The 12099-nt window shown below is 45.0% G+C and overlaps 1 protein-coding gene across 2 annotated transcripts in view; it reads right to left on the bottom strand.

Annotated features, from left to right (window-relative positions):
- The window catches only part of TACO1 (translational activator of cytochrome c oxidase I), a 742329-nt gene extending 730230 nt beyond the window's left edge, over nt 1-12099 (bottom strand). Inside the window, exons 1-5 of one of the 2 annotated variants that reach the window (XR_014304757.1) lie at nt 11584-12099; nt 9267-9373; nt 7800-7927; nt 7125-7302; nt 6277-6815 (exon numbers count right to left, since the gene is read on the bottom strand). Coding sequence is in view for 1 of the 2 variants with exons in the window: in XM_082706721.1 (XP_082562847.1) it covers nt 6615-6815; nt 7125-7302; nt 7800-7927; nt 9267-9373; nt 11584-11866 (897 nt within the window). In the remaining variant the exon portion in view is untranslated. Of the gene's footprint in view, nt 1-3656; nt 6816-7124; nt 7303-7799; nt 7928-9266; nt 9374-11583 lie in introns of those variants that run through there. The other variant, XM_082706721.1, reaches the window with a different exon arrangement.

Below are 12099 nucleotides of genomic sequence, written 5' to 3'. Positions count from 1 at the left end.
CACTCTGGTGAGAATGTGTGTAACAAGCCAGGGCTGGAGGTCTCAATCTACCAATCTGAGGCTCATATCTGACCTATGAGATAAATATTTTAAAAAGACCTCTAACTATGCAAGTGGAACTCTAGTACTCACTCCATAGCCTGTATTGGAAGGTTTATTCAGCAGCTTTTCTTGGAATGTCTGAAACACATCTCCCAATTTCACAAGTTTCACCCTGAACTCTTTATCCTTTCCCCCTCCGGCGAAAACACCCAACTCTATTTTCCCATTGTGTTTGTTAAAGTACAAGCCTAGAAGTCTTCCTTGGTTTTGCTCTTTGCCTAACATCCCTATATCTAATCCTTCAGCAGGTCTTCTTGCCTCTGGTTTCAAAATATATCTGAATCCAACCACTTCTCACCACTATCAGCCTGGTCCAAGCTGCTACCTTCTCCTGGATGACTGCCCTAGCTTCCTAACCCAACCCCCTGTTTCCTCTGTGGCCACTTGAAAAATGATTCTCTGCACAGCAGCCAGAGCGATCCTTATACAGTGTAATTCAGGTCGTGCCATCACCCTGCTGTTAAGCCTCCAATGGCTTCCCCCTGCACTTAGAATAACACCCAAGAAGTCTTTGTCATGGCCTTTCGGGCTCAGTAGGAGCTGGCCCTGCCATCCTCTTCCACCTCATCTCTAACTCTCTCCCATGATCACTCTTCCAGCCACACTGCTGTCTTACCACATTTTGAACCTATCAACCTCAAGATCTTTGCACTTGCCATTTGTTCTACCTGGAATGCTCTTCCCCAAAGTGTTCCCATGGCTAACTCCTGCATTTTATTCAGGTCTTTGCTCAAACATCAACTCCTTTCAGTTTGTAAGCACCCTTTCCAACAGAGCCCCTCAACTCTCCATCATTCTTTATTCTGCCTTGTTTTTCTTCATAGTGACTAAAATTGTATGTTTGTTAGTACTTCCTCTAACTACCATGAACATAAGCTGTGTGGCAGCAGGGATTTTTGTCCCCTTCACTGCCTTATCCTATCGCCAGCACTTAGAATAGTGTCTCACGCATAGGAGAGAACTGCACATAAGTTTTTAGCTGAAAAGAGCCTTGTGACTTTCTTTCCTTCTAGCAACTGCTTTGAGGGCTTCCTTTCCATTGTCTGTCCCTTAGCAGCCATCTCAAACATTCCCATGCTGAAGTTACCATACTAGACCTTCCTCTGAGCTTCCAAAGCCTCATCCTCTAGCCTCCCATAGGCATCTCAGCATCTACAGGTCCGAACTGAATTCATCATTTTCCTCCATAGTTCTGTATCTCCTTTGCGATCTTCAGTTTCCCAGGTTTGCCCTGTGAATTCTCTGCCTTAGAGAACACTGCCTCTCCATTCCTCTCCTCCCACAGCTACCCTTGACCATGTCACCAATCTGTCCATTCCTCTCCCAACCTCAGCTCTACCATCCTAGTTCAAACCCAGTAGAACAGTGTCTGCTCACATCACAGGGTGATCTTTCTAAAATGGATCCTGATCCCATCATGCTTAAAAACTTTACAGTTTCCTATCGCCCTTAGGATAAATCAAGTATGTGGATATAGATAAGAAGGCCCTGCCAGACTCAGGCTATAGCTCTTCAGCCACAAGCTTTTCCATTCCCCACCTCTGTCCTTCAAATTCTATGTGGCCACAAAGAACCACTGTAGTTCGTCTCACCTCTATAACTCTGCATCTATTTTGTTTTGTTTTGAATACTCTTCTCCTCCACTCTCTCCCCCATCTTCATTCTTTCAGAAAAGAACTAAGCCAGCACATCACTCCCTCCAAGAAACCCTTCCAAACAAATACTTACAATTCTGGGAACCAGAGCACCTAATACTTTCTTCACCAAAGCACCCATCCCACTCTTTTGTAACTGCCTTTAAGGAAGTAAGCATAGAGACCGAAGTTGTCATTCAAATCGGTATGCCTAGCATCTTTCACGGCACATTAAAAAAATTTTTTTTTAAGTAAGTGAACCTTAACTGGGGATGTTAGTAGTTGAATGTAGTATCAACAAGTGTGCCCTTTTAGTTATTTTTTCTCTTTCTATATTGTTTCTCTCCTCACTCTTCATTTTCCCCATGATCATGTCTTCTCAAGTCTGTTCCCATGGTGTCACACAGTAGATGCCCCTGGATAAGTACCTGAGCCATACCTGATCCCAATGCTCAGGGCATCAGACAGTCTGATATACCAGCTGAACACTCTCCTTTTTTTCTTTCAAGAGCATAGAGACACTCGGACATGAGATAGGGAATAATAAAGATGAATGAATTCTTTTCAGGGATAGCTCAATGAATTTGGTATTAAAAGAGAAAACAAGGGGTGCTTGGGTGGCTCCTTGGTTAAGGACTGGACTCTTAATTTTGGCTCAGGTCATGATCTCAGGGTCAAGACTGAGCCATGTGTCAGGATCCAAACTGGGTGTGGAGCCTTAAGATTGTCTCTCTCTCTCTCTCTCTGCTCCCCCACCCCTGCTTATGTGCATTCTCTCTAAAAAAAAAGAAAAGAAAAGAAAAGAAAAAGAATGCCAACAAAGCTACCCCTTGATTTGATGAAAATTCTAAAAAAAAAAAAAGTTTTATTTATTTGAGGGAAGAGAGTGAACATGAGTGAGGGGTGGGGGCAGAGGAAGAAACAGACTCCCCACTGAGCAGGGAACCCCATGTAGGCCTCAATCCCAGGACCCCAAGATCATGACCTGAGTGGAAGGGAGACGCTTAACCAACTGAACCACCCAGGTGCCCTTATTGAAAGTTTTTTCAATTCAGAGGTCAAGTATAGATTCAGATCAGTAGTTCAACCAGTTATTTTATCTGCATTTGTTAAGGAATGATGTCTACCTTGGAGAAGATTTTTAAAACATTGACATTTTATATATTATTGACACTAATAGGGAAAAAGTGCTTTTCATTTAGAAATTCCACTTCTATAAATTTATCCTAGGGAACACTCTACAAGTGAGCAAAGGAAAGTAATGGTCACTGAAGCATCCAGGATACACTGTGAAGTGAAAAAAACAAAAACAACTTATAAAGCAGAAATGTAGAGGGTGATCACAATTCAGTTTTTAAAAATGTTCATTCATACTGAGTTGGGGGGAGAAGGCCAACATTTATTGAGCACTTACTATTGCTAGGCACTGTTTTCAAGTGCTTAACATTTGTTAATTTAATTCTCAAAATAGCCCTATGAGAGGTACTATTGTCCTCTTTCTATAGATGAAGGGGCAAGGAGGTTAAGTTCTTGTCCAAGGTTCTTGGCATTTGGCAGAGTTGAGATCTATTCCCCAGCAGACTGGTTCCAAGGAGTAGAATAATACAGAGTAGATTAACGGTGTTATATCTTAGAAGGAACGGGGTAGGGAATCCCCCACTTGAGGTTCACTTATTCACTCAAAAACCACAGATGTTACCCCTTTCACATTGCTAAAAGAAAGACAAAAAGAGAAAAAGCAAAAACTGCTATCGTGTTCAGTGTCTGAGGAGGGCATAAGGAGAGAAAGTGGTTCCAGTCTAGACTGGTGTGCTATCTATCATCACTCCCTCTTGCCAGAATCACTGGCTCATTTATTTCCTCTTCAGAATGGCTCCAGAGGAGTACCTAGGGATTCAAATCAACATCTACAAGTTGGGGTTTCTTCAAGTGTGAAGTTTTATTAACTGTTGTGCTGTAAGTTTCAGAGAGTAAAACAAAACAAAACATAAAACCAAAAGAGTAACTCTGGCCATGGCTGAATTTCCATTGTGGACTGGAAGCAGAGCCTTCATGGTTTCTGTTCAATTCAGCTGAGGCCTCTGGCAGAGGGAAGGCAGCTATGTACCATGTGAACGCTTCTTGTGAGAGGCAAGGCTGTGGACGGAACCTGTCACAAATACTTCCATCCCATGGAAAGGTCACTTGAAAGTGAGCCAAAGCCAGCTGCAAGGCATTGAATGATTTTGTCTGCTAAGACGATGACAGACTATAAGGCAAAGGCAAGCCAAGACCAGATCTCATTCTTTGGAGGTTAAGGTATGCCTGATTCCTGGTCACTCACATGCTGTCACCCTAGCTGGACAATAATGTGACTAGTTTTCTTTTTTTTTTAATGTTTACACTCATAAAATATATAACCTTAGAAAATAAAGCTCAGTGATAACATTACCACCCACAGATAACCAGTTTTGAGATTTTGCTACACTTCCTTCTAGTCTTTTTTTTTAAAAGTTCATAGATAAAGTATGATTATATTTTCAAATTTGGACCATACTATACATATAGCTTTACATCTTTGTTTTCCACTTAATATTACATTGTAAACATTCTTTGACATAAAATATTCTTCAGAAAATAATTTTTAGGGGCAGAATAACACATATCCTCTCTACTTAACTGTTCAGTTAAATAGTTACTTAACTATTTAACCTATGTAGTTAAGGGTCTCTTTAGCAGACTTAGAGGCCAAACAGGTCCAAATAAGGCTCCATTTCTGCCTTTCCCACATTAGCCACAGGAAAGACTGGAGGGCACCACCAGGGGTCAGTGCAGAGCCACTCAAAGCCTTGATGTAAGAAAGCCGTTACACAAAAATCCTTTCAAACAAATCCTATCTATTAGATTGGAAAACTATTCACGTGAATAGCCACTTTCCCTTCCAGAGCAGGCTCTCCTGGTCCAGATTTCTCAGATCATAAATTATCAGATTCTTCCAAATTATATTCAACATTTACAAAACAGCTCTTTTTATAAACCAAGGTCTATCAATGTAAGAGTCTTAGACCTACTCTCACCTGCTTGCTATTAGACCATTTGTGCATAAAATACTTGGCCTGATTATTTTATAGGTTTGCTGTGAAAATCAAAGAAATAACATGTAAAAGTATCTTAAAAAATTACAAAGCAGCACTTTAAATTGCACTATTTTGAGGATGTGCTCATCAGATATCTAGATGAGTTATCTCCTTTAGAAACTAAAGAATGTGGGATGCCTGGGTGGCTCAGTCTGTTACGCATCCAACTCTTGATTTCAGCTCAGGTCATGATCTCAGGGTGGTGAGATCAAGCCCTGCGTTGGGCTCTGTGCTGAGTGTGGAGCCTCTAGGGATTCTCTCTCTCCCTCTGCCCCTCTCCCTGCTCTCTCTCTCTCACAAATAAATAAGTCTTTGAAACAAAACAAAACAAAGCAAAAAAAGTAAAGAATGCCAGGTGGTATCATGTTATGTAACGAGGTATAAGAGCATATGCTTTGGCATTTTTGTGGGTTATTTCATTGGTTTTCCTTTCCTTTCATTGGTTAGCCTTTGCTCTCCGATTGTTAAAGTCATCATGGAATTAGTAATCTGTTTTTTTTAGAAGCTGAAGTTATTATTTATAGCCAGCCAACTGGTTTTTGTTCTTTTCCTCATTTACCTGAAGCTCCTTTGGGAAAATTACTCTGATCTCAGAACTGGCTTAAACAACTTGTAAGTAGGTGAATAACGGGGATCAATAAGCCACTCCAGGCCTGACATGCTTGATGGGCTCCTGCACAGGGACTAGCACTCCTGGTCTCTCAAAACCCAAAACTGACACTTTGGAGCCAAAGGTACACAGGGTCCTCCTTCCCAGCTGGCCAGGCTCTGACTCAGCCCTTCACCCTTCCTTCTGTTTCCGTTTCCTCTGCAGTTCCCAGTGCTCCAGCATTTGGCAGCAGGGATGAAAAGGAGCTAGGGCGGGCATTCTGGTGACCAAGTAGCGCTGCTGAGAGGTCCGCTCTGACCAATCTCAGAACACATAGGGGCCTGGGTGAAACAGGGCCTGGGAGTCCCTTATCACTGGCACTTGATTTCCCACTGGGTTAGAGCCTTAAGCTCTCTGGCAGAATGAGGGCAAGGAGGCCACAAGAAGAGAACAAGGAGGCATGCACAGCAGCTCACACTGCCCTAGGGCAGTTCCAGCAGACAGCAGTCCTGTGTCTGACCTCTGAGGTCCTAGGTCTTAAGAACAGGATCTAACACAGGGCACCAACTAAACAGCTTATGCTCCTGGTTAAGTACAGTTCCTGGTACACAGGTGTTTGATAAATACTATATGCATGATTAATGATAGGTTTAGGCCACCAGACCAGCATTAGGGCAAAGTGGTGTGCCATAGAGATCTACATTTCTCTGGTCCAAAAAAAAAAAAAAAGCCTGGGACTGGAGTAGTAGAATTAAACCTACAGACTTCAAAGGAAGTCAGAGGGTCCCAACAGCTGGACGAAAACACGACAGCCACACAACAGGAGTGTAGCAACCCAGATCAGTTATATTATTTAAGAGAAGATTCTAGTAAAAGGGCCCTCAGGGTACCTGCTGTTCCCCCAAGGACCAACTTCCTAAGATCAGAGTCTGATTAGCTGGCTGTCTCCTCCCTACAGCCAGGAGGGCTCTGAGACACCAGCAGAGCTGACAAAGAGGCCCCACGGAGATGCAGTGACTCCTTTGGCCACTCCCGTATCCACGCAGGTCTTGGTCTTATGCCTCCTACCCTGGAAGGCCTCCAGTCTGCTTCAGTCTCAGTCACTGCAGAAGCGTGTGCTCCAGAATGAGCTACCAGCTGCCCAGAAAGGCCCCCGGGGGCTCACAGAGCTAGTTACTCAATGTTGTCATACACCTGGATCACGTCCTCATGGTTGCCAAGAGCTTGGATGAGAAGGGCGGCCTGCTCCAGGTCAGGGTCAGCCAGCTGCACCTTTGTATTGGGGATGAATTCTAGAGAACAGGACACCGAACACAAGCCCAGGGAGTCCAGCTTCTTCCTCACTTGGTGCAGTGAAGAGGCATCACAAATAAACTAGGGACAAAAGAAAGTCAAGAGGTGAGAGGCCAGGAGATAGCAGAAGAAAGGCAGTCAGAAGTTTGCAAAACCTGAATCACTGTGTTTAAGCTCTTACCAGCAGAGCTATAGTTTCCAGAGTTCTGAATGCTTCTTGTAGTCCTTGGTAAAGTAAGCCCTATGTAGTATTCACGTAATAAATGCTTATGCAACATGTGAACTCTTTGTGTCACTTGTACCCCAGGGTGTGAGAAAGAAGAAACAGAAGCATGCCTTGACGCATCTATTAGGACAAAAGTCCAGCAAACACCAAGGCTTTATACTCACTTTAAAAATGTTCTTTTCCTCTTCGTCTTCAGTTTCCTTGACATCTTCAGCTCCTGCTTCAATTGCCAGCTCCAGGGCACGCTCTAGGTTCACAGCTTTCTTCTCTTTGTCCTCCACTCCAACCACGATCACTCCCTTTTTGTCAAAAGAGTGGCGAGCTCCATCAGCCATCATTCCTCTCAAAGGAAAGGAAACACACTAGACTGAATGCCTGTAGACACTCAGCCCCCAACAGCACTGCATTCTAATAACTCTGTTTCCCACCCAGCCTTCGATGTACAGACATACATACTTCTGAAGGAGAGTATGCAGTGACCACTGGGCAAGGGAAAAATCCAATTTATTCCCATCCCCTTCTTTCTGCCCTGATTGCAGTTTAGTGGATGCAAAGACGTTGCTCATCATTTAAAATTCCAGCCTTAGTGGTACATTTTAAGACTTGGACATTACATGGCTACAGATGGGGAAAAAATGGGACAAAGGGCCTCTTCTCCACCTGATAGACAAGTCTAGTACAGAATGAATTAAAGGAGAAGAAATGATCCCATTTGGATTCTGTTATGGATGAAATATGCTTAAAACTTCAAATGCCACGAGGAACAACTGTAGTTTCCTTGCAAAGAACTGGAACTTCAAGGCTTCATACCCTTCCACTCTCCCCAGACGTACACCTACCCATTCTTGTTCAGGATACGTCTGATGTCTGAATAGCACTTGGAGCCACTGTTAGATAATGCCTCAATGAGCAGAGAAGAGCCGCCAGGGCCTCGGCCCTCATACAGCAAATAAACATCCTTGGTTTTCTGCAATAAACCACATGAGTATATTTTCCTGTTTCCAAATTACCTCTTGCACTCTGGGGTACCGCTTAGGGCCTCAAGTCTTTATTGCTGTCCCCTACCTCTGAGAGGTGGCCCTTTGGGACCCATTTTGAGGTAATTGCAAGTATGGCCCCTTCCTGGGAAGGGAGTCTGTGTCTCTGGTCCCCGAACAATCAGTTAGCCATCTCCTAGTTTCATTTCCTCCCTGTCCCAACTGAATCCCACCTCTAACACACACATCACCCCCCACGCTCCCACCAAGACTCATCTTCCTACACCCATCCCGCATGAGACCCACCTGTGAAGTCTCCTACCCCTGGGGTGCTGAGTATCGCTTTAAGAAATAGCACGCTGGGCCCTATCATAAGAACCTCTGAAAACAGTTTGGCCACAAAATTCAAACAATTCAGTGAAGGTCTAGGGACCAGTCTCACCAGACCTCCCATGCTGCCTCCACTCATCCCTTGCCCACACATACGACCTCCACCACTCTCGCCCAGCACCCTGCCTTGCTGCCTTTCCGGGAACTCTCAAACAACGACTTACTCCTTCTTTCACAAAGGAAATAAAAGACCACCAGGTGGGAGGAAATCCTCTTTCCACTGTATCTGCACCACGGCCCACGTAGAGGCATGTGTATAATGATTAGAAAACAGGTTCTAGAGTTTACCTGGTTTCAAGTCTGTCATTTTCCATGTGCCTTGGTCACCTAATGTTTCTGTGTTTCAGTTTCCACTTTTGAGGAAGTTTTGAGGTTGTTCTGATGATTCAGTAAGATAATGCATACAAAGTTCTTCCCAAAGTGCTTGGCCTAGAATACGCTCTCAATAGTTATTAGCTATTAAGATAATTATCACTTCCTCAAATCCTTCCTACTGTCCCAGAGAAAGAGGTGTCCTCTCACCTGGGCTCAAAGACAATTCCCATACCTGAGCTCCACACTCTGTCCCTCCCACAATCACTAATGCCCCATCTCCCTTTCTACTGGCTCCTCTCCTTTAAGGTATAAATATCTGAAAAACACACCCTTCCTCAATCTAACACTCCCCACATGGTACCCCGTCCTTCTACCTCACATCCTCACCCTTTGGCTGAGAAGTCCTAAGCAGTCTGGTTCTGTACACTGTCTATTCATACTATTCCCGACTGTGTTCCCATGTCCTATGCCCAAGGTCAGAAAGCCACCAGAAGGCTCTGCATTGAGGGTATCAATCACAATGCTATTGGTCTCTCTGATAATCTAAGGAGTGTGTGGCAGCCTTCTGGACATGGGCCCTGGAGGGGCTGTGAGCAATAACAAGAAGCCAAATTGAGGACATACCCCCATTTTCAGCGATGCCTCAATCGTTGACTTGGGCATATGCTTGCTGCGACACACCTCTAAGATGTTGGCCAGACTGCTGTTGTGCTCAGGGTTGGGGCCTCCTTCTGAGATAGAAAGAAAAGAGTGAGTGAACACATCTCATTACAGCTGGGAGAAAGAAGGGATTTCTGCCACTCTACCCAACCCCACCCAAAAGAGTAACAAGTCACCACCTGGCTCTCAGTTAATTTTGAACATTTATTCAATATTAAATGTTTAAATGGAATATGGAGCAGTATTTTAAAAGAAAGGTGTTTTTGTTTGATTTTTAAAGATTTTATTTATTTGATAGAGTGAGAGAGAGCACAAGTAGAGGGAGCAGCAGGCAAAGGGAGAGGGAGAAGCAGGCTCCCCAGTGAGCAGGGAACCCGATGAAGGCTCGATCCCAAGACCCCAGGATCATGACCTGAGCCGAAGACAGCCACTTAACCAGCTGAGCCACACAGGTGCCCTAAATTTTTATTATATTTTTAAGTTTATATTTTAGGTAGTTGATGTACAGTGCAATGTTGGTTTCTGGAGTAGAATTCAGTGATTTATCATTTACATACAACACCTAGTGCTCCTCATAACAAGTACCCTCCTTAATACCCATCATCCATCTGGGCCATTTCCCACCCACCTCCTTCCATCAACTCTCAGTTTTTCATTAAGACTCTCTTGGAGCACCTGGGTAGCTCAGTCAGTTAAGCATCTGCCTTCGGTTCAGATCATGATCCGGAGTCCAGGGACTGAGGCCCATGTCGGGCTCCCCACTCAGTGAGGAATCTGCTTTTCCCTCTGCCCCTCTCCCTGCTCATGCTCCCTTTCTCTCTCTGTCTTTCAAATAAATAAAATCCTTATTTTTTAAAAAATAAATAAAATCTTTATTTTTTTAAAAATAAGGATTTTATTTATTTGACAGAGACAGACACAGGAAGAGAGGGAACAAAAGTGAGTGGAGTGGGAGAGGAAGAAGTAGGCTTCCCGCCAAGCAGGGAGCCTGATGAGGGGCTTGATCCCAGGACCCTGCAATCATAACCTGAGTGGAAGGGAGACGTTTAACAACTGAGCCGCCCAGGAGCCCCAAAAGATTTTACTTATTTATTTGGCAGAGAGCGCACAAGTAGAGGGAGCAGCAGGCTCCCCAGTGAGCAGGGAGCCTGATGCAGGGCTCAATCCCAGGACCCTGGGATCATGACGTGAGCTGAAGGCAGACGCTTAACCTGCTGAGCCACCCAGGCGCCCCGGAAAAGAAGTTCCTAATTAATCCTAAGGATGGATATCTTTCTGCTAGGTTTCAGCAAACACCACTTTGCATCAGACGAAGAGCTGACGGATGAAAGTGGTACCAACGTTTCCTGGACTTATTAATACTCCTTGCTCTGACTCTACTATTTGTGTGTAATTATTGAAACGCTCATATGACAGCGTGTAATCATGCTGTCTCTCAGAGTAGGGGCTATACCTCCATTATTCTGTATTACCAGTGCCCATAACAAACACTCAATAGTGTTGATCTCACTTAGTATCAAGAATGAAGAAGGAAGCCAAAAGAAATATCAGGCATGAATTCTAGGGGGAAATTAGTATTTACTGAGTGCCTATTATGTGCCAGAAACGACCATACAGTGGGTACTAACCCTGTTTTACAGAAGGAAACTGAAACTCTGCAAGGTTAAGCCATTTGCTCAATGTCATCAGTTAGTAAGTAACAGAAACCAAGTTTTCTTGACCCCAAGGTCCATGATTTTTACAGGACTTTTTTCTCCACGCCTACAGGTATCTGACACTGAACACAACAACAAAAAAAGTTATCTTGGAGTGGCTACACAATTAAGAAAGACACGGTTGCAAACTTACCTTCCAAGAAAATGTGTCTTAGGAAATCCTAATAAAGCAAACTGACACGGGCAAGTAACAGATTTACTCAACGTCCCTTCCACAGCCTACGTTGTGGTCCACAACCAGAGGGGACTAGAGGGCTGGATTTGTCTCTTCAGGCAAGAAACACATAGACCTTACTCTTAGAGTCTGTTTCCATGAAGTACCCCGCTATGCACTAGAATGAAGTCACTTTTACCATTATCGTCCTAAGAGCAACTCCCTGCCATGCAGGCAGATGCTCAGCATCTGGAAAGGTGAGTGGACACACACAATGCAGGTAGGTGTCCTGAACGTTTATGAAGTGGGCAACGGTGAGAATTAGGAAAAGAAAATAATATGAAGGACCAAGGTTAGGGGTGGGCCCCTGGTTTAGCTGTGCACGCACAAAGTGCAGCAGCGGGTGACTTACCTTTAACTGCCAGGCGGATGCTCAAACAGAGCTTGGAGAAGATGCGACTCTTTTCGGCGTCCTTGGGACCCTTGATATGCCGGACTTTGGACCACTTGTTGTGCCCGGCGGGGACCGTCGCCGTGAGGTGCAGCGTCCTGCCCGGAGCGCTGGTACAGCCCGTGGGCTCAGGCTGGGAAGCCGCGAGGGTGGGTGAAAGAGCCGCCCGGACCCCGGGGCCTAGAGCTCCCCGCAAGCACCGGGCAGCGACCCTGCTCAGGCTGACGGCAGCCCAAGCTGCCATTGGCTCCGACCCTGGACCAAGGTCAGCAAGAACAGCCAACGAGCAGCGGCTAAGATCAGCCCGTGGCGTCCGAGGCAGAAACCGGCAGGTCCTAAGCTTGAGGCCGCCTCCACTCGTCTCCGGAGACCCAAGTGCTCAGGCCAGCGCGGCAGAGCCGGGACCCGAAAGACCCAATACAAGCCCCGCGGAAGCCGGGAGCGGGTGCCTTAGATACTGTAGCACACTTCCTTTCT

Source organism: Mustela nivalis (genome assembly GCF_964662115.1).
Source record: "Mustela nivalis genome assembly, chromosome: 17".
Classification (NCBI taxonomy): domain Eukaryota; kingdom Metazoa; phylum Chordata; class Mammalia; order Carnivora; family Mustelidae; genus Mustela; species Mustela nivalis.
Note: the sequence above shows the minus strand (reverse complement) of the source record. Positions and strands in the feature narration are given on the sequence as shown.